The following is a 22,348-nucleotide window of genomic DNA, read 5'->3' as shown; positions in this document are numbered from 1 at the left end:
ATGGTCTAGTGATAATCAAAGTGTTCAATCAAGCAAGAAGAAACTTTGCTTATGTGGCTTCTGTGAATATGTGCAATAAACTCAGAATTAAATTTATTGGGACCAGTATTGTGGCATAGGGGGTTAAGTGGCTTCCTGGAAGGCTGACATCCCATATGGACACCAGTTTGTGTTCCAGTTGCTCCACTTCTGACCCAGCTCTCTGCTTACAGCCTGGGAAAGCAATGGAGGATGGTCCAAGTGCTTGAGTCCCTACACCCAGGTGGAAGACCCAGAAAAGCTCCTGCCTGTAGCCTAGGCCAGCCTTGGCTATTTCAGCCATGTTAGAAGCAAGTCAATGGAGCCCGGCGCGGTGGTGCAAGTGGTTAAAGGTCCTCGCCTTGCATGCCCGGGATCCCATATGGGCGCCGGTTCTAATCCCGGCAGCCCAGCTTCCCTTCCAGCTCCCTGCCTGTGGCCTGGGAAAGCAGTCGAGGACAGCCCAACGCTTTGGGAACCTGCACCCGCGTGGGAGACCCTGAAGAGGCTCCTGGCTTCGGATCAGCATAGTATCGGCCCGTTGCGCTCACTTGGGGAGTGAATCATCGGACGGAAGACCTTCCTCTCTGTCTCTCCTCTCTGTATATCCGCCTTTCCAATGAAAAAATAATAAAAATAAATCTTTTAAAAAAAAAAGAAGCAAGTCAATGAATGGAAGACCTCTTGTCCTATCTCACTCTCTGTACTTCTATCTTTCAAATATATGAATAAATCTAAAAAAATGTGTTGTGAGGAGTGAAAACAAGCAGACATTTTAAAATACCTGTCCTAACAAGACAATATAAATCTCTTAATTCAGAACTAAAACATTTAAGCCTTTACATTAATGAGTGAAGCATTGAGAAATGCTATGGTTCTTAAGGCTTTATTGATTTGAAGTTCTGAGTTACTGAGAGGGAGAGACACAGAAAGATCTTCCATCTGCTGGACACAAATGAGCAGGAACCAGGCTGAGGCCAGGAGCCAGGAGCTTCTTCCAGGTCTCCCATGTGGATGCAGAGACCCAAGCACTTTGTTCATCCTCCACTGCTTTCCTAGTTATTAGCAGGGATCTGGATTGGAAGTGAAGTAGTCAGGTCACAAAGTGGAGTCCATCTGGGATGCCAGTATCACAGGCAGTGGCTTTACCTGCTATGTCCTGAAAATATCTTATATTTTTAAATTAATGGTAATAATTCAAGAGTTAATCCACATAAAGTTGTGGAAATGAAGAGGATTAGAAAACCACATATCTGGATTGGTGGTGTGGTTCTAGATAGAGTGAGCAATCATTCTGGTTTGTCTAGATGTATGGACAGTTCCCAGGAGGTAGGGCTTCCAGCAGTAAAATCACCCAGTCCCTGGAAAACTGAGATCAATCAGTCACCCCAGCAGGCAGATGGCTTTTCTCACTCCCTTTTTCCTTTCTGTGATGGAATCTAAATATTAGGTATCATGATGTTACATTTAAGTTTTAATTTGGATCGACACATAATGTTTGTACAGATTTATGAGGTACAATGTGATGTTTTAATTCTAATAAATATTAGACAATGATCATCTGAGGGTAAATAAAAACTTAGTTTCTTCATGGTGATTACATTTTTTATTTGTTTCTTTTTTGTTTTTTAAAAATTTTTATCTGTTTTTCTTTCTTTTTCTATTAGGTGATTACATTTTTAAATCCTTTTTTCTTGCTATTATGAGATTTATAATGTGTTGTTATTCATTATATTCACCCTGCTGTGTCATAGAATTCCAGAATGTTTCACTCCTAGTAATATAAGATGGCCCCAAAACTAGCCTCTGTCAGTATGATTAAAATTCATAACTAAGAAAAATTACAAGAAGTAACTAAAATTTCTTGCCAGTTTATTTTGTGCTTAAAGTGAGATTAGCACATTCATGTGAGTTACAACAGAGGCATGTGAGTATAAGGGTAAGTGATTAAGTCAAGGTTACATATTCAGCCAGCAGAAAGTCCATCATTTAAGTCTATGGCACCTGACTCCTGGACCTACGTTTTCAACCAGAAGGCTAATAAGCAGCAGACATTTAGATTCATTTGGAAACTATAGAAAACATTCATTATTAGCTCAAAGATGCAAAATGTGTGCTATATATCTTGATTTAGTCACTCCCATCCCAAATTGCTAATCACTTAAGGTACAGAAGTGAACCAGATCAGGACCCCAGTGGGATGCTCAGGCATACTTAGAAGGAAGTCTACATATGGCCAGGAACTCCCTTCAAAGCCAAGTATGTTAAATACGCCATCTAAGTGCATGCAGCAAGAACTGTTGGAAATTACGTTTATCCCACCTTGATCAGCCAGCAGGAAGTTCTATACACTACAATTGTCCATTACCAAGTGCTACAGGCAGTTTAGGACAATCAATATTTTTATAGAAAATGAACAGACATGTTCAGCCATAGCAGGATAAGACTAAAGAGGATCATAACAGTGTCCACAAAGTTCATCTCATCCTGTTGTACTTTCTGGAATTAATGGATGTTGTGAAATTTCTGAGAATTCTCAAGATTAAAGCTTTCGTTCCCTTAGTCAGAAATTAAATTGCGGGTGATGGAAACAGGGTTAAAATTGTTAGATGCGTTGTGCACAAGAACTGCGAAGGAAGGAAGGAGGTGAGGAGGGAGGGAGGAAGGAAGAGAGGAAGAGAGAAATTGTTTTTCTCTTTCCACAGCCACATGATTAGTATGACCAGTTCCTTCAGCAATCACTTCATTGCTTTTCTAATCCTCCCTGTCTTATACATGCTACGTTATTTCATCCCTATGTGGCCCCACAGTTTTTTCTTTACAGTATTCACACATTTGTAGAACATTTTTTAGCCTCTAGTATATGAGTCACAAACAAAATGCCACTTTGTGAGTTGTCACTCATATTTATAAGGATTATTACAATGATTCATTAATTGCCTAAATCCAGCAAACATGGCTGGCTTGCAAAAGAATAATCATTCAGAATCACCTACCCACCTCCAATGCTTCTTTGATCCCCGCAGATCTCAGTAGCCCTGTTTTCCAGGGGTAGATGTGGGCTGAAAAAACAGTAAAGTGAGAATTCATTATCTTGAAGCCTGGACCTTTTCACCCCTTCTCAACCTCACAATTGCACAATCTATTTAAATAAGAGGTACTATTTCAGGCCACAGACCAAAGTCCCTGTCTTAGTATGTGTGCACTGGGAACTGCCCCTCAGTTGTCCAGTTATCTTTCTCAGTTTTTCAAGAGTCCAGTTGCCTGTGTAGCTGCCCTGTGTCTACTACTTTTTGCAGTAAAGGCAGCATCCATTATGATGTATTCAGGCAATGCAAATATGTAACATAGTCCAAGAGTCATTGAATAGTATGGCTGCATTTGCAATCAGACGGGAGTGGTGATGCCATACCCTCAAAGGTTTCCTATGGTGGCCAGCATTGTGATGCAGTAGGTTAAGCCATCGCTTACAATCCTGGCATTTTATATTGGAATGCCTGTGATTGAGTTCTGCATCTGCTTTCAATCCAGCTCTCTGCTAATGTGCCTGGGAAAGGAGAAGACAATGGCCCAAGTGCTTGCACCCTGTCACCCATGTGGAAGACCAGAATAGAGTTCTGGGCTCCTGGCTTAAATCTGACCCAATACTGGCCATTGTGACCATTTCTGGAAAGGAATCAGCAAATGGAAAACCCATCTCTTTCTCTCTCTCTCTGGGAGTGAACCAGCAAGTGGAAAACTCTCCCCCCCCCTCCCCCCCCGTAAGGGTGTGTGTGTGTTACTCTGCCTTTCAGAGAAATAAACTAAATCTTAAAAATGATATGGAAGTCAATGTCCAAAGGTACCTTCAAGAGGACAGAGGACTATACGAGCGTAGTGTATTTGCCAGAGCTAACTGTTTCCTCGTGCCATGTGTTCAAAGCTCCCTTTGTCACTTGGCTGTGTAGGTTTCAGTCTGGGCATATTGATGAGTCTTTCAGGTCTTGCATTCTGGAATCATCCTGACTTGTTTTGGGGCCCAGTTCTGAGTAGCAGATGGATACAGTACCCCGTGTGGTGCTAAAGCCAGGCGGATGATCTATCCAGGTGTACTTTTCTGGGTGATACAGAAACAGGGTGGGTCATAACCAGAGGCTGTGATTCCAATGCCACTTTCTACCACAATGACTGTCTCCATGGAGGTCAATATCTGGTTTCTGATAGTTTACTGTCAGAAACTGACAACTGACCATCAGAAACTGACAACTTACTTCTTTCTGCCGATAGGTCAGACAGTGTCACAGGGTACACTTTGAGACCTATTTTCCAGGGGTAAACAGCATGGAAATACACCACTGAAAGGAGATCTCTTTCCCATGTACAGTTGTAGCATAGTTTAAAGTGAAAAATAGGTCATTGATGTGTATCCTCTAACAAAATTAAAATGTATACATTTAAATGCCTATCAGCAGGAAATTAAAATCAGAAGCTTATTCTGTTGGATCTCCATTCTTTTAAATTTGTCTATTTTTTCCTTTGTGTTGCATGGCCAGAATGTAGTCAATTTCGATGAGTTTTCCATGAACACTTAAAAAGTATTTTGCTATTGTTGAATGAAATTTTTGTATTAATTAGATCTGATAGTATGTTGTGTTTCTCGATTTTTTTTCTATAAATTTGCTGATCTTCTATTCAGTAATTTGATCGCTGAGTATGGGGTGTGGACGTCCACAGTATAGTTCTTGCTGCCTCACCAGCTCTTGCTCTGTGTATCTTGAGGCTCCATTTACATATGTTTTAGATTCTTTTCTTTCTGGTGGATTGCTTCTTCTATTCTTACAGTCCACTTTCATTGATAAATAACTTCATTCATTAAGTTGTATTTTATCATATTAATAAAGCCATTATCCTTACTTGAAAATTGTGTGTTACGCTGTAATTGATTTTACCTTAAGCTTACTTTCGTGTTGTACTGGATGTGAACTTCTTGCAGACAGCCTCCATTTTATGTCATTTCATTGCTTTATTTGAACAATTGCTATTTCAGATAATCATTGCTGTGGGAGGGCTTAAGTCTGCCACTTTATAAGGTTTTGCTCTGTTCTGTTTTGTTTTCTGTTTCTCTTTCCTATGAATTACATAATCTTTTTCATGGACTACCATCTTGATTTATATGTAGTGATTGGAGTGTATTGCTTTGTATACTCATGAATAGCGTAGTCCATCATGTTCACCTCTATTTTCACTCATTCTGATGTCCTTTCCTTTATAAAATACCTAGGTTTCTCCTGTTACTATTTTTTCATTTTTTTAAAAGATTTTTTTAAATTGAGAAGTCAGGTATACACAGAGGAGGAGAGGCAGAAAGGAAGAGCTTCCATCCGATGATTCACTCCCCAACAGCCACTACAGCTGGAGCTGAACTGATCCAAAGACAGGAGCCAGGAGCTCTTCCAGGTCTCCCACACCGGTTCAGGGTCCCAAAGCTTTGGGCTGTCCTCCACTGCTTTTCCAGCCCAAAGGAGGGAGCTGGATGGGAAGCAGGGCTACCAGGACAAGAAACAGTGACCAAATGTGATCCCAGTGCATTCAAGGCAAGGACTTTAGCCACTAGGCTACTGCATCAGATCCATCGTTTTTCAATTTAAAAAACTGTCATTAGTCACTAGTTAGGAGTAAATTTTTTGGGATGAATTCTTCTTCAACGGGCAGGATGCTTTTTTCTCTATTGATTTCTGAAATTTATTTTCTACTGGATTTAATTTTTTTTTAGTTCAGGAGAATCAAGATGGCAGAATAGGGTAAGGACACATTTAAACAGATGGAGAAACATTAGCCAGGGTGAAGCAGAGAGGGCACATTCCAGAAAAAAGGAGAGGACAGACCCACGGCAAAGGGGCACCTGGAGACTGACAGACAGAGAAAAGCAGCGGAGACGGTGATGTGGCGTTGCAGTGACCCGATACCCCAACGATATTCAGCAAGCAGCACTCTGAACTCCACCAGCAGCCAGGAGACGCATCTCACCAGCAAAGATCAGCAGAAATGATGTCTTATGGATTTTGATGGTTTTGTTTTTAGTTTCATTTCTTCAAAATATTTTTTCTCATATTAAATTCTTCACTGACTCATAGATCATATAGTAGCATCATTTTCTTCAAAAAGGTTCTTGATTTTCATTTCTTCAGAGACACATTAGCCATTTAGTAGCATGCTATTTAACTTCATGGTGTTGTTAATTTCTTTTTTCTTCCTCATGTTGATCTTGTTTTGTGGCTTTTCATTTAAAGGGATGTGTGGTAACTGTGTAATGGAGACTATCATATCTAGTGGCATGTTTAACTTCATGGTGTTGTAAATTTCTGTTTTTCTTCCTGATGTTAATTTTATTGTGACTTTTCACTTGGGGAAATGTATAATGACTGTATAGTGGAGACTATCCTATCCAGATGTGAGGATACAATGTAGTATGCATCTCTACTTCCAGACAAAGATGGACTCCCAATGAAACTGTTAACTCTATCTTGATAATAGGATGCTGGACTCTCTGCCATTGTCCATGCTCGCAATGATGGATATATGACTGTGTATGAAGAACTATAGTTTAGTAATGATATGGAGAACTCAGTGCAGGAGGGGATTTAGGGAGGGAGTAAGGCAAATGCCAGGACCTATGGAACTGTATCATAAAATGATAATAATTAAAATTGGAAAAAAGAAAATAATAAATGTTTTAGTTCACATTTTATTTTTTTGAACCTGGCAAATACGTCATTACTGTTACCTAGGGAATTCACAGTAGCATGAGCTGGTGTTTTGTGGGAGGAACATTGTTTCTTCCTTGATGCTTTCAATAGTATTTGCTTTCAGTAGATTTCAGTATATTATTCTAATTATGATACGTGTGTGTATCCATTCATTATGTGTAGCATTGTTTTGCATGCCTCAAAAATTCATATAAATGATGTGATAAGAAAATCTCAGGAAGTAAATACCCATTTGGATACAGACTTTTAAAATTGTTATTTAATGTCCCACTAAATAAATATGACATACAATGTCTGCTTTTGTTAAATTTTCTGGCTTTGTAATTTTGTTCTGCAAACAATACTGCAATTTTCATGGATCCTTACACACATGTTTCTCTGGAATTCTAATACTGAGATTTGGGAATATAAATTATATTAATTTGAAATTTTACTAGGAAACGTAGTAGTATAGAAGGATAGTTCTATGACTGTGTATCTACCGTCTGATATTTTCTTGAACACTCTGTATTATCAATCATTTTGTATTTTAGAGCTTTTTTTCACCATTGTGACAAATAAAAATAATGCCACATTTTATAACAATTCATATGTCCACAATTGCATGTTTGCTGTCTTTCATTGTGGTCAGTTGAGACAGCTTCTTTCTTTCTCATAGAACCTTTGTTGAGGATCCCTAGAAGTAGCCAACCCATTGTTATAGTCTATACTTTTCTGTGTGCTCTGCTGTAATCTTGGTAAGCATAGGCACTGCATCCTGATATTCAGGAAGTGTAGCTAAAGCAACTGCTGTGTTTTTGTGTTACAGGAATTGACAGCCCTGAAGGCTCCTGCTCACAGTCAATCTGGATACAATTAACTTCACATTTTTATAGGAAAGTAACAGTTGCACATATTTATGGTGTGTAACATATAGTATATGATGGTAAAATGATTATGTATACATATGTAGTAGAAACATTAAACAAAGCTATTTTATCTATTTACATACTTACCATTTATTTTATTTTGTAGAAAAAAACCCCGACTTATTTATTTATTTATTTACCTGATCAGAGTTAGAGAAAGAGAGAGAAATCTTCTACCCGCTACTGGTTTACTCAGACATGGCTGCAATGGCAGAAGCTGGGCCAGGCCAAACGCAGGAGCCTGGAGTTGCTTCTGGGTCCCCCATATTGGTATTGGAACCCAAAAACTTCTGCCATTTTCTGCTTTCCCAGGCATACTGGGACTTGAACAGGTGCCCATATAGGATTCCATTACTGCAGGCAGCAGCTATACTGTGATAAGAGTTGGCCTCCACTATTTAGTTTGTGATAAGAGTACTTAACATCTACTGTCATCATTTTTGTTAACTGTATAATGCATTACTATATAATTGTCATAATGAACACTGTTCATATCTCATTATTTCATCCCCAAATTGTTGATAAGTATGTAAAATAATGCATAAACAAAGCTGTACATTGACAGCTGTAGTCATTCCGCTATATGTACACCTATGCACATGTTATGCGGCCTAAATATATACAAGTGTAACCTGTCTAAAACAATATGAATAGCAGAGTTAATTGTATCCAGATTGACTGTGAGCAGGAGCCTTCAGGGCTGTCAATTCCTGTAACACAAAAACACAGCAGTTGCTTTAGCTACACTTCCTGAATATCAGGATGCAGTGCCTATGCTTACCAAGATTACAGCAGAGCACACAGAAAAGTATAGACTATAACAATGGGTTGGCTACTTCTAGGGATCCTCAACAAAGGTTCTATGAGAAAGAAAGAAGCTGTCTCAACTGACCACAATGAAAGACAGCAAACATGCAATTGTGGACATATGAATTGTTATAAAATTTATATTTCCTCATACCTAACTGAAATTCAGAGTTATTGATGAACAGGCCCCCAATTTCCCTACAAATTGTCTTTGATGGAGCACTTTTTATTATTGATTCAACCACCATTCTTATTACTGATTTCTTAGAATTCCTGCTTCTTCATGGTTTCGTCTTGGTTGTTGTATGTGTCTAGAAGTTTATTTCTTTTAGATTCAACACTTCCTATGCTTAAATCCCTTCCTAGTAGTCTCTTAGAGCCCTTTAGGTTTCTGTGATGTCAATTGTGATGTTTGCTCTCATTTTTATTTTAAGTATTTTTTCATTTTTCTTAGTTGATCCAGCTGAAGATTTGTCAATTTATCATTTAAAAACTCAAGTCTTAGTTTCGTTACTGTTTTATATTGTTTTACTAGTCTCTATTTCATTTATTTTGGCTTTGGTCATCTACTGACTTTGCCATTAGGATGTTCTTTTTTGTAGTTCCTTGAGATGTATCGTTAAGTTATTATTTTAAATTTTCTTTTTGACGTAGACATGTCTTGATGTAAGCCTCTGAGAAGTGCATCTGCAGCGACCGGCACGTTTTAGTGTGTTGTGAATCCACTTTCGTTTGTCTCAAATGTTTGAAATTTCTTTTTGTTTCCTTTTGTGAATCATTGATTGGAAGCAATTTAATTTCCATGTATATGTAAATATTTTGAAATTCCTCTTTGCTGATTTGTAGTTTTACAACCTTGTGGTCAGATTACATATATGAAATGATTTCAATCTTGTTTTGTGGCCTATTTTATGATCCATCCTGAAGAATGTTCTATGTGTGCCTGACAAGAACACATATTCTGTTGCTATTGGATTGAATGGTCCATATAATTCTGTTCATTTGTTCTTTTTTTAAGGTTTATTTTTATTGGAAAGGCAGACGTACAGAAAGAAGGAGAATCAGAGAGAAAAGTTTTCCATAAGCTGGCTCACTCCCCAAATAGCAACAAGGCCAGAGCTGAGCTGATCTGAAGCCAGGAGCCTGTTCTGGGTCTCCTACAAGGATACATGGGCCTAAGGACTTGGGCCATCTCCCCAATCCTCTACTGCTTTCCTGGGCCAGTCAGGGAACTGGATGGGAAATAGAGCAGCCAGGACACAAACCAGTGCCCACACAGAATGTTAGCACTTGAAGGTGGAGGATCAGCAAACATAGCCATACTGTCAGGCCCACATCAGTTCTTAAGCATAGTTTAAGCCCCATTTTTCTTACTGATTTCCTTTGTTATTGATCTATGCATCATTAAAATCTCCAGCTATAGTGCTTTTCAGCTGATCTATTCCTTTGTAGAGATCAGTAGCTGCTTTATTTAGGTACTCCAATATTGTATTCATCTATCTATCTCTATACAAGTATGGTACGTTTTATCTAGGACTAGTTATCTCTGCTCTTCGCACGTACGGTGAAGTGAATAAATAAAGGCTGCAAATTGTTTTCTACACTAGGGAGCAATGCACCATGTCACAAGAGACTAATACCTAGTGTGTCAATAGAAGATAAATACAGGATCCACATTTTTCAATTATAATGACTTTTTAAAGCATCAAGATAGCCATCACGGAATAAATAAAAAGCTTTCATAGAGTTCATTACGTTTACAATTTTTGTTCTGAAGACGTATTATTATGTCAGTGCACTGTACCTTTTGATTTTTACAGCCTGTAAATGTGTTATTTGGTCATATGTGACACAGAATCCTCTCACAGAGCAGCTCCTGGGGGAGAGAAACTTAGACACGTAGTGTAATCGTACTGTATGTAATTAGTTCTGGGATAGAAGGAGATGCAAGAAAAATTGGCGTAGAAGCCCAAAGAAACACATTTCTCCCAGGGGGACTTGGGGATTCAGGCACTGACGGGGATCTAGGATGGAGCACAGCGAAATCAAATGGCGAGCAGGAGGGAATGGTTTCTAAGCAAGGGATAGTCTGCAGAGGAGAGAAGCTGAAGTTGGAGTGGGGGCGCAGACCAACGGGGACAGAGACCCCCTCTGGAGGCGGAAAAAGGCAGGACCACTTCCGGCCAGGGAGGGGGCGGATAGGCTCAGACCTACGGAGAGGCTTGGAGAGAACGGACGCCTTCTGGACTCTGGAGAACGAGGTGAGCTGAGGTGGCTGGCGTTAATGAAGACTCTGTGGGGGCCTCCAGGCTACAGCGTCCACGAATCTAACTCCGTATGCCTTTAAGGTTTGGCGAGTACCTGCCGGGGGTTTGGGAACCTAAGCACGCCGAAGTGGTCATTTTACAGAGGTGTCTGAACCTGGCTGGCGTGAGGGAGAGCAGGGGGCATCCCTTAGGGCCATGGAAAGGACAGATATGAATAAACTCGTTTCGGGTGTAAAAAGAAGGTGCGGAAACCCGGCTGAGACTTCAGAAAGCAAGGATGGGGAAATTGTTCAGGCGGTAGCCTGAAGGGAGTGGAACTCATCTCGGGAGTGAGATGGGAGACGGTACAAGTGTGTCCGTGCTGGAGAAAGGGGGCAGAAGCTGATCTGCGCTGCGGAGAGATCAGAACCCAGAGGAACGAGGGGACGGAATCCTTTTCAGCAGCTAGAGGGACCCACCTCAGGCTAGAGAAAAGACGTGCTAGGACCCGGTTGATTCTGGTTTGAACCGGGAAGGCGACGACAGTTCATAGGGTTCAGGAACAAGGAATACACAGGTTAACGTCGTTCGATTTGGGGGTGGGGTATCCATGTTGCAGAAAGGGCGGGGCCGGGCGCTTGCAGACGTGGAAAGAGCGGGGAGCGGTGTTGGGGAAGGGGCGGTGCGGAAACGCACTGCGGAGCAGGGGGAGGGGGCTTATTAAGGAAACTGGAGGTTTTGGAGAAGTGCTGCGGAGCAGAGGGGAGGGCGTTCCGGGAAGAGGCGGTGCGTGGCTGTACCGCAGAGGAGAGGTGGGCGGTGTTGGGGAAGGGGCGGTGCGAAGCGGTACTGCAGAGCGGAGGGAGGGGGCCGGTGTTGGGGGAAGGGATGCAACGAGATGTGATGCAGTTATAGAGTGGGTCAGGGGTGGGGCTGAGATGTTCCACGGTTGGAGAGCTGGGGCATTTGTGGGAATGAGCTGATTAGAGACTGGCCAGTCCCCGGTGGCGCATGCGTGCTGAGGACCTTAAAGAAGGAGTTCTTTGGGAAAGCGGTGGGCCTCAGAAGGGGGCCTCTGGTCGGGCGCATGCGTACTCTCCATTTGCAGTAGGGGTGTGTGTGTGTGTGTGTGTGTGTGTGTGTGTGTGTGTGTAGGGTAAATGGGCGGGATAGTAAAATGGACTTGCCATGTTGGAGGTGAAAGGAGGTAGGGCCCCAAAACAGATGGTCTGCATTTCTCGGTATGAGAACTTGAGAGTTTCAAGCTTTGCACTGCAAGGGTAGATAAGGTCCCACTCCCTTCATATAAGAAGGACATTGCTGAATCTGTGTCACTCTCATTCTCTCCTAACTCAGGCTCAGCTGTTACTCGGCATTCCAGAAAGATGGATAGGAGAAATGACTATGGTTACAGGATGCCCACGTTCCAGGTTAGACTTCTTTACATTCTTACCAGGTCATTTGCCTTGTCTGAAACTTGCTTCCTGTTTTTGAGCCCCCCCTACTACCATATAGTTGCATAATTAATTCCCTGCTTAACCTCCCTTACTGCTCCACCCTGCACGGTGAAGAAGGAGGAGAGAAAACCTGTCCTATTCTTCTCCCTTCCCTCCCCTACCTCCTTCAATCATTCCCTGCTCAAAGTAAAGGAGGCTTTTGTGGGAAAGAGTGGGCAGGAGGGAGACCAGGTGGCGCAGAGGATGATCATCCTAAGTGTGTAGGGCCCTCTGCCTCCCCCTGGGAGCCTGGGGCTTCCCTTTCCTCCAGATGTACAGACGGAGACCACAGAAGAGGACAGTGTCTTGCTGATGCATACCTTGTTGGCGGCAACCAAGGACCCCCTGGCTATGGACCCACCAGTTGCCAACCGGCCAAAGAAAAGCAAGACCAAGAAGACTCCTGTTAAAGTTGTTACTAAGGTCACACCTGCTGCCCCTCCAGTCCCATCTGCCAATGAGATTGCCACCCACAAACCCAAAATAACTTTGCAGGCTTTAAACCTGCCAATCATCACCCAAATCAGCCAGGCTTCTGTTACCACTGAGGCAGCCGCTATTCAGGCTCCTTTAGTCACTGCTCAGCCCAAAAAAGCCAATAAGACAAAGAGAGTTACTGCCAAGGCAGCCCAGAGTTCTCAATCCTCAGTTGGCGGTGAGGGTGTCCCTACACAACTTAAGTCACCCTTGCAGGCCCTAAACCTACCAGTTATGTCACATACTTCCCAGGCTCCAGGAGACCACGAGGCAGCCAGGGGAGCCAGTGAGGCAGCCAGTTCCCTGACCTTGATAACCTCCAGCAAGCCTAAGAAAGCTTTCAAGGCTAAGAAGGCTGCCGGTAAGGCCATGGCTAGTGCCAATGAGATCTCACAGGCTCTAACTGCCACCCACTCTGCCACAATCCAAGGGCAAATTTCCAGTGAGACAACCAATGCTCAGGGCACAGTAGCCTCCATCCGAGCCAAGAAATCCTCCAAGGCCAAGAAGACAACCTGTAAGGCCACAAATACTGAAGTTGAGCCTGTGGAGGCTCCGCTTATCACCGAGGCAGCAAGTAGGCAGATTGAGAGCTCAGCAGCAGCTATCCGGCCCAAAAAACCCAAAAGCAAGAAGGCTGCCACTAAGGGCTTCAGTTCCGCCTGTGAGATCTCTGAGGCCTTGCCTACCACTCATGTGGTCACAAACCAAGCCTTAGCAGCCACCCTTCGAGTCAAGAGAGGGTCTAGGACTCGGAAGGCTGCTGCTAAGGGTCGGCCACTTGAAAGCCAGACTCCAATTGCTGCCCAAGGGACCCGTGCCAAGATGGCCACGTCTCAGACCAGCATGAGTGCTCTTGAGACTCAGGTCGCTGCTGCTGTCCAGGCCCTGGCAGATGACTATCTGGCTCACTTGAGTCTGGAGCCGGCAAACAGGACCCGAAGCAAGAGGAACCGAAAGGTGAGCTCTTGGCTGTCACCGCCCTTCACCTGGTGCTACTTTGCTGGGTTTTTTTTTTTTTTATCCTTTTGGCTTGTTAATTGCTTCTATAAAAAAAGTTTACTGAACCTTTTTATTTTCAGTCAGTCCCTGTGTCCAGGTAAGCTGTGGGAAATACCCACTGGCATTCACAGATTGGTGGGGGAAAAGGTATCGGTTTATGCACTTAGCTACAACTTGCACGCAATTCAACCTGTGTTTACATAGTTACATGCGTTAGGTTTTATATTGGGTGCATTACATAGGTTATGTCTTTGTGTCTTGAAAGTAACTCTTACTAACTGGGGATCAAAGGTCCCAGTTTTACAGATAAACAGACAGTCCCAGAGAAGTGAAGTGACTTGAAGTGAACTGGAATCCAGTCTTGGCTAATGGAAGAGGAGGAGCCCCAGGCCCTGCCCTTGGGTTGCTCCTGGACTGCAGGGGAATGACACTCCTGCCTGGAAGACAGTGAAAGACAAGCCCAGGACTCAGGGTGGCCAATGGCAGGGTCAGTCCTCACTATAGGGGAAGGGTTAGGGGGACTTTCTGGAGGTAGAGTGAGGAGACAAAGCTATGTTTTGCACCTGGTGACTTGGGACCTTCCTTCTTTCTGATGATAAAGTTCAAACATCCGAACGGGGATGAGAGAAGTGGGAGTAATTTCAGGCGGATTCCATGGGGCCGGAGGCCCTCGCCCCCCCGAGATGTGGCCATCTTGCAAGAAAGGGTAAGAATGCAGTGCTGCCCAATTTCTTTTCCTTCCTCATTGGTCCTCTTCTTTGCCATGCTTTCAGGTTTTCTAGAAGCATTGAGATTGCTGCATCTATTGCTTTTCTTCCAGGCAAATAAGTTGGTGAAATACCTGTTGGTTAAGGACCAGACGAAGATCCCCATAAAGCGTTCAGGTAGTGTCCTACCAATCTTTGCAAAGCTTACGCCACTCTCTTCTCCTCCTTACCCCTCCCCATGGCCTGTAGAGGGGGTACCTCTTGACCTTTATGGCATTCTTGTTCTCTCATATCTCTACCCCTGCTTCCCTCACACTCCATTATAGCTGCCATTTCCCAGTAATGCAATCCAGGACTTTGGCTACACTGACCCCACAGGGCTGGCAAAAGGGCTGTTGGCCTGTGGCCCCTGCTCAGCCCAGTTGCGGCAACCTCTTCTTTCCTGCAGACATGCTGAAGGATGTCATCCAAGAATACAATGAATATTTCCCAGAGATCATTGAACGGGCAAGCTACGCTCTGGAGAAGGTGAAAGGGTAGCTCTGGGGGATGGGCAAGGTGCAGAAGCCTTGACTCAAACAAAGGTGCATGTGTTCCTTCTGGAGGGAACTATGGATACCTGCTAATCCACCCTGTCATTGTGCATATGGACAGACAGTAGCCTAGGGAGGGGCATGGATGGGCCACAGAATCACAGAAATCGGTGGTAAAAGCACAGCTAGGAGCCAAGGCATCCAATTTAGTTTTGGCTTTAGTCCACTGTTGGACTCACCCTGTCATGTATTTCTGATGCCTATCTCTTATCTGCCTAGATTTCCATTAGTGACAAAGCTTTTGTTGATACTGATGGTATACTTGTTGTGTGTTTCATGTGTGCTTAGGCATATAGCTTTGTGTTTTGTATGCGCTGCTTTACTGATTTCTCTCAACAGTCCTTAGGTACACAGGGAGCTGTGGGATGCCCATGAAGTTGAAATGAGGGATCTCACAGGATGTTCTTTTACTTGGCAGATGTTTCGCATTAATCTGAAGGAAATTGATAAGCAAAGTAGCTTGTATATTCTTATCAGCACTCAGGAATCATCTGCAGGCATATTGGGAACGTAAGTTGGCACATGGCTGGGGTGAAAGCGGGGGGGCTTCTGCTTTTGTGGCATCACCTCTTCTTTGTCCCCTCTCCCTACATCCTCTTAAGAGAATCAGGAAAGACAGGGCCTAATAAGGTGCTGTCACAGCTCCTGCACTTAATTGGAGCTCTACATTGTGGATTATAATGCTGATTTATTTATTATAGATTGACTGATTATAGAAGTCTGATTATAGATTGATTGGATGCTGGTATAGGAGCCTGGGGTGGGGGGTTTACACTTTCAGGTCTGGTTTCTCTCTAGAAGCTTCCAAGAAGGCAGCTTGTTCCTTTTTGTTTCTTCCTACTGACTATTTGGCCTGGCCTTGGTAGAATGGTTCTCAAGAGAGGGCTTCCGGTGTGGGTGTGGGTGCATCATGACACTCATGCCTCTTTACTACATAGTTAGGGAAACTGAAGCCTAAGGGAGCAAAGAGCTTTCTCAAGCCTATGGGATTGTGTGATCAGTGGGGCTCTGCCTAGAAATCTGAGGGCTGGGGCTCGGGGAAGGAGCTCACTTTGCGTGCTTGTGTTGTATGTACTGGGCTGACAAGTACGTTAGGCCATCTTGTCTGCAAGCTGGGGATGTAGGATGTGATTTTTCCCACTTTACTGAATGGGAGACTCAAGATCTGAATAGGAGTTCCTTGCTTAGAGTCACATGGAAATTGAAGCATACCAGGCAGAATCGTCTGTTGTTTGAGGAGTCTGGGAGAGGCTAGCCTCATTAGCTGGCTGGTATATTTTGTAGATAGCTACCACACATAAACTTCTTTCTGCTCTCTTCGCTTAGGACCAAGGATACACCCAAGCTGGGTCTTCTTATGGTGATTCTGAGTGTCATTTTTATGAATGGCAACAAGGCCAGTGAGGGTGAGTGGTGGGGCACACAGCTGAGTGGGTGGCCAGGGTCTGAATTCCCTGTGTTCATTTGCTGCCCTGTCCCCTCTTGCCTCCCCCTGCAGCTGTCATCTGGGAGGTGCTGCGCAAGTTGGGGCTGCGCCCTGGGTATGATTGGGCTCTCTCAGCGCTTGCTGTCCGTGTTGTCCTTTGCCAAGAGAGGACGGTCCCAGGATTGCATCAGCCTGGTGGTCTGGTGGCACGGGCGGGGGGTCCTGGGCCAGGGTTCTGACCTTGGTGGAGGGGAAAATGGTTCTGAATTCTCTGCTCTCCCTCTCTCCGCTAGTGGACATATGCTCACTGCTTTCTTTGCTTCACTGAGACTGCCGCATGTACTAAAGAGGCCTGCTCCAGGCTGGGAAAGGCCTCTGCCCTCATCTAGACAGTTCTGATACATATTCGTAAATTATTTTCCCATTGTCAGGGTGAGACATTCGCTTTTCGGGGAAGTGAGGAAGCTCATCACAGATGAATTTGTGAAGCAGAAGTAAGTGGTGGTTGAAGGCTTGTCTGTTCCTGTAGTGTTCTGGGGGTATTGTTTGGTTCCCAAAGTGTTCAATCAGTTCTATTTTTATAATGACTTTAGAGACGTGGACATCCTGTGTCCTATCTAAAATTCTCATAGCAGATCTCTTCTGGACCAGATCAAAACACAAGACCCTTGGGGTGGGGTGGGGTGTGCTCAGAGCAGGGAGTCTGAAGAATGGCTTCTCTGTTTACAACACACCCAACAACAATCTGGGTTTACTCCTCACAGGTGGCAGGATACTTGGGCCTTCCTGTGACTCAATACCCTACACATGCCTCTCTTGCTGCACCTCAAGTGACATTTGCACAGGACCAATGGGGAATAGTTCAGCATTCGAGGTCAACTGGGGGTAACTCTGAAGCGAGAAGGTCTTAGAAATTCTTCTTAGGGCTGTTAGCCTTTGTCAGATGAAGTTGCCTCCTGGGGCCTAATGGTTAGAAAACTTGTTATTTTGGTTATCTAACCAAAGTTTCATTTCATTTCTCAAAGATACCTGGAGTACAAAAGAGTCCCCAACAGCAGACCACCTGAGTATGAGTTCTTCTGGGGTTTGCGCTCCTACCATGAGACCAGCAAGATGAAAGTCCTCAAGTTTGCGTGTAAGGTAATCCAGGAACTGCCTGAGCTTGGCCTGTTAAGAGAATAGGATGCTACTGGCTGGGACAGGTCATCTGTGGGGGGTAGGTCTGTATGACACAACTATGGCTCATATATGAACATGTAAAGGCTTCATTTATGTTCCAGAATGCTGTTAGATATCATATACAGTTTACATTTTTTCACTTGTTCTTCATACTCTGTAGTAGTCGGTTCAGGTTGTCATTACAAATACTATAGACTGGGTAGATTGAAAAAGACATTTATTTTCTCACAGTTCTGTGGCTGAGAATCCCAGATCCAGATCAGGTAGGGTAGGTTTAGAGTGAGGACTTTCTTTCTGGCCTGTGGATAGCTGCCTTTTCACTCACTGTGATCACCTGCTGGAGAAACAATGCAAGCTCCACACTATCTCTTTATATAAGGACATCGGTTCTGCTGGAGCAGGGGCTCTGCCCTTATCAATGAGTTCAGTCACATTGGTGATTGAGGATTCAACAAATGAATTTTAGGGTAGTGCAAACATTCAATGCATTGTACATTTACTCTCTTATCAATTCCCATATTACTCATGAAGACATTTAGGTTCACCAAGGTTAAATAACTTGTCCAAGATCTTAGCACATCTGAGTTATCAGAGCTAATATTAGATCTCAGGACTGACCCATGATAGAACCTCCATAAATAAGGAGTCTTTAAAGAGAATATTGCTACTGGTCTCATATGCAGTCCATGGCAAGGGATATTTTCCTTATAATTATTATCATTCCCATTTCAGGTGCAGAAGAAAGATCCCAAGGACTGGGCTGCTCAGTATCGGGAGGCGGTAGAGATGGAAGTCCAAGCTGCAGCTGTGGCTGTGGCTGAGGCTGAGGCCAGGGCAGAGGCAAGAGCGCAAATGGGGATTGGCGAGGAAGCTGTGGCTGGGCCCTGGAATTGGGATGACATGGATATCGACTGCCTAACCAGGGAAGAGTTAGGCGATGATGCTCAGGCCTGGAGCAGATTCTCATTTGAAATCGAGGCCAGATCCCAAGAAAATGCAGATGCCAACACCAACATCGACTTCAGCAGGGGAGCTAGCACCAGGGTTAGTTTCAGCGATGGTGCTGGTGTTAGCTTCAATGATGCACCCAGTCCCAGTGGTGGTTTAAGTGGCGGATCTGGCATTACCTTTGGTGGTGCCCCCAGCACCAGTGCCAGCTTCAGCAGTGCAGCCAGCATTAGCTTTGGCAGCGTACCCAGCACTAGTAGTACTTTTACGGGTGGGGCCAACATTACCTTTGGTGGTGCCCCCAGCACCAGTGCCAGCTTCAGCAGTGCAGCCAGCATTAGCTTTGGAAGTGTACCCAACACTATTACTAGTTTCAGTGGTGGAGCCAGCATTAGCTTTGGTGGCGCACCCAGCACTAGTACTAGTTTTAGCAGCACAGCCAGCATTAGCTTTGGTGGGGTACCCAGCACTATCACTAGTTTCAGTGGTGGAGCCAGCATTACTTTTGGTGGTGCACCTTGTACTAGTGCCAGCTGCAGTAGTGGAGCCAACTCTGGCTTTGGAAGCACACTCAGTACCACTGTTGGCTTTGGTGGTGCACTTACCACCAGCACTACCTTCAGCAGCGCACCCACCATGAGCACGGTCTTTAATGAGGCTCTTAGCAGCAGCACTGGCTTTGGAGGTACACTCAGCACCAGTGTCTGCTTCGGTGGTTCTCCCAGTTCTGCTGCCAGCTTTGGTGGCACACTCAGTACTAGTATCTGCTTTGGTGGCTCTCCTAGTACTAGCACTGGCTTTGGTGGTACACTCAGCACCAGTGTCTCCTTCAGTGGCTGTTCCAGCACGAGTGCTGACTTTGGTGGTACACTCAGCACTAGTGTCTGCTTTGGTGGCTCTCCTGGCACCAGTGTGAGCTTCGGTGGTGCACTTAGCAGTGCAGGCTTTGGCGGTGCACTCAACAGCAATGCCAGCTTTGATGGTGCACTCAACACGAGTGCCGGTTTTGGTGGTACCATCAGCACCAATGCAGGCTTTGGCAATGCACTCAACCCAAATACCGGTTTTGGTGGTATACTCAACAGCACTACTGGCCTTGATGGCGCACTCAACATAAATGCTGGTTTTGGTGGTGCTGTCAGCACCAGTGCCAGCTTTGGTGGCACGCTCAACACCAGTGCTGGCTTTGGCAGTGCACTCAACAACAATACTGGTTTTGTGGGTGCTGTGAGCACCAGTGCTGGCTTTGGTGGTGCACTCAGCAGTGCTGGCTTTGGCAGTGCACTCAACACAAGTCCTGGTTTTGGTGCTGCCATCAGTACCAGTGCCAGCTTTGGTGGTGCACTCAATTCCAATGCTGGTTTTGGCAGTGCCTTCAGCACCAGTGTTAGCTTCAGTGGCACACCAAGCACCAACCCTGGCTTCGGCGGTGCATTCAGCACCAGTGCTGGCTTCAGTGGGGCACTTGGCACCACTACTGACTTTGGTGGTACTCCCAGCAACAGTATTGGCTTTGGTGGTGCTCCCAGCACCAGTGTCAGCTTTGGTGGTGCTCACAGCACCAGCCTCTGTTTTGGTGGCGCTCCCAGCACCAGCGTCTGCTTTGGCAGTGCATCTAACACCAATCTATGCTTTGGTGGCCCTCCTAGCACCAGTGCCTGCTTTAGTGGTGTTACCAGTGCCAGTTTTAATGATGGACCCAGCACCAGTGCTGGTTTCAGCTTTGGCAGTGGGCTAAGCACCAGTGCTGGATTTGGTGGACTGAACACCAGTTCTGGCTTTGGTGGCAGCCTGGGCACCAGTACTGCCTTTAGTGGTGGCTTAGGCACCAGTACTGCCTTCGATGGCAGCCTAGGCACCAGTGCTGGCTTCAGTGGTGGACTAAGCACCAGTGCTGGCTTCAGTGGCGGACTAAGCACCAGCACTGGCTTCGGTGGCGGACTAGGCACCAGTGCTGGCTTTGGTGGCGGACTGGTCACCAGCGATGGCTTTGGTGGTGGACTAGGCACCAATTTTGGTTTTGGCAGCACACTTGGCAGCAGTGCTGGCTTTAGTGGTGGCCTCAGCACCAGCGATGGCTTTGGCGGTGGGCCTAATGCCAGCTTCGACAGAGGACTGAGTACCATCATTGGCTTTGGCAGTGGTTCCAACACCAGCACTGGCTTTACTGGCGAGCCCAGCACGAGCGCCGGCTTCAATAGTGGACCCAGTTCTATTGTTGGCTTCAGCGGTGGACCAGGCACTGGTGCTGGCTTCTGCAGTGGACAAGGCACCAGTGGTTTTGGCGGTGGACCAAGTACCAGAGCTGGCTTCAGCGGACTGAGCACCGGAGCTTGTTTTGGCAGTGGACCAAATAGTGTTGGCTTCGGCGGTGGACCAAGCCCTGGTGCTGGATTCGGCGGTGGACCAAGCACCAGCACTGGCTTTGGTGGTGGAGCCACCAGCCTTGGTGCCTGTGGCTTCTCCTATGGCTAGTGAGGTTTCAGGTAATCGTAGTAGTTCCCTGGTGAGGGCCCACAGGGATGGGTATAAGGGCTGGGGGATGTTATAAGAAACTGAGTTGGGAAGGCAGAGTGGGAAGATTAAGACAATGGAGGAAGTATAAGTAAACAGTATATGTGGTGCTAAAAATATGTTCCTGTTTGGTGTTTTGTTTTTAGGTTTATTCCCCATGTTTTCAGAAACCGCTAATGAACTATAGCAGAACTTCCCAAGGAGCTAAGTAACAGCTTTGAAATTTTTGTCCACACAGCAATCTAAACAGCTGCTACCAATCGGCTGAGGGTGACACGCTATGAAAAATCTGTTTGCTGTTCCTGCTTTACTGTTCGCTTTCTGTGTGCTGTCATATTTTGGTATCCAAGTGACATTAAATTTGCAAAATGAAATGGAGGTGTTTCTGTCATTCTGTGGTGCTTCGGTGACTGTGAATGACACTTTGGGTTCAAGGAAATGCTGAAAAGGTCATTATGGAACCTTAAGGGAATGTGGGGAAATGGTGGAACATACGCAAAGGAAGACGGCAGTAAGTAGAGATAATTTGGAATCATGCAGGAATGGAGGGATGTGGGGGGTGGGTACCAGGAATGGACACAGGAACAAGGGAAATTTTTCTTGATATAGGAAAGGAAAACTTCAGCATTTGGTAAACTGGGGTGCGGGGGCAGAGTCATAGACAGGGACAAAGATATACATGGGGGAGTTGGGAGTTGACTGAAGCAGTCCTGTAAGAAGGTGGCATGTGACAGATGTCCAGAAAACAGACAGTGGCTGTGACTTTGAACAGGAATGAAGAGTGTCCATCAAAGCAGGTAAATACAATTATGCTTCAAGCAGCAATCAGCAGTACTGTAATAGATCCCAATAAAACAGGGATGTAGATTATACACTGTCTGGGCCGTGCTGGGTGGTTGTGATGGGAGGACAAGAGAACAAAGGCAGCAACTGTATGAAATCTATCAGCTGGGCTGCTGGTATCAGGCCCACAGCAGTTTCACGTACAGTGGCTGAAGAGATGGACTGTGGGATCCAAGCTGGTCAAAGATGGAAGAATTACAAGGAGGGAAAGGACTGATGGATTTGGAGACAAGAGAACAATCAAAGGAATACACTCTCGATACAGTACACTACAAATATTCATTTAAGTACCACATGGATGCCTACTGTATGAGCAGTAGTTTAGTTGAGACGCTTGCATTCAAGAAGTTAGACCAGGGAGAGGAAGCCAAGGCCCACAGAGCTGGTGGCTGAAAGGAGATGGTTGCTGGAGTTGAGGTGTGGGGTTTGAGGAGATCA

At 45.0% G+C, this 22,348-nt stretch overlaps 1 protein-coding gene and 1 non-coding gene across 5 annotated transcripts; both read left to right on the top strand.

The window, feature by feature from the left end:
- The first annotated feature begins 12,110 nt into the window (after nucleotides 1-12,110).
- Nucleotides 12,111-21,441, top strand: TRO (trophinin). 4 transcript variants are annotated; one of them, XM_041001414.1, is made up of 13 exons: nucleotides 12,111-12,155; nucleotides 12,447-13,658; nucleotides 14,302-14,406; nucleotides 14,521-14,584; nucleotides 14,856-14,935; nucleotides 15,419-15,510; nucleotides 16,327-16,406; nucleotides 16,499-16,541; nucleotides 16,858-16,920; nucleotides 17,452-17,566; nucleotides 18,338-18,824; nucleotides 18,939-21,039; nucleotides 21,214-21,441. In XM_041001414.1, the coding sequence occupies exons 1-12, from the start codon at nucleotides 12,111-12,113 to the stop codon at nucleotides 21,026-21,028; spliced, it is 4,476 nt and encodes a 1,491-aa protein (XP_040857348.1). In that variant the 3' UTR covers nucleotides 21,029-21,039; nucleotides 21,214-21,441. The 4 variants fall into 4 exon arrangements, with proteins under 4 accessions (XP_040857348.1, XP_040857367.1, XP_040857375.1 ...); XM_041001433.1 differs by lacking the exon at nucleotides 18,939-21,039 and having other exon boundaries at nucleotides 18,338-18,445; nucleotides 21,214-21,424; XM_041001441.1 differs by lacking the exons at nucleotides 12,447-13,658; nucleotides 18,939-21,039 and having other exon boundaries at nucleotides 18,338-18,445; nucleotides 21,214-21,424.
- On the top strand, nucleotides 17,107-17,235 carry LOC121171951. Its single transcript, XR_005886186.1, has one exon. It is a non-coding gene; the product is annotated as a small nucleolar RNA SNORA11 (small nucleolar RNA).
- Nucleotides 21,442-22,348: the final 907 nt, after the last annotated feature.

Source organism: Ochotona curzoniae, unplaced genomic scaffold (genome assembly GCF_017591425.1).
Source record: "Ochotona curzoniae isolate NIBS_2020 unplaced genomic scaffold, NIBS_Ocur_1.0 contig_1274, whole genome shotgun sequence".
Lineage (NCBI taxonomy): Eukaryota > Metazoa > Chordata > Mammalia > Lagomorpha > Ochotonidae > Ochotona > Ochotona curzoniae.
The sequence above is the reverse complement of the archived record's forward strand: the minus strand, read 5'-3'. Positions and strand labels throughout refer to the sequence as shown.

Bases quoted from the DNA above. Each gene is read 5' to 3' on its own strand.
- TRO (XM_041001414.1), top strand. From the start codon at position 12,111: ATGGATAGGAGAAATGACTATGGTTACAGGATGCCCACGTTCCAG. The intron at 15,511-16,326 runs GTAAGTTGGCAC...CTCTTCGCTTAG, and splicing joins TCTGCAGGCATATTGGGAAC to GACCAAGGATACACCCAAGC. The intron at 16,921-17,451 runs GTAAGTGGTGGT...CATTTCTCAAAG, and splicing joins GATGAATTTGTGAAGCAGAA to ATACCTGGAGTACAAAAGAG.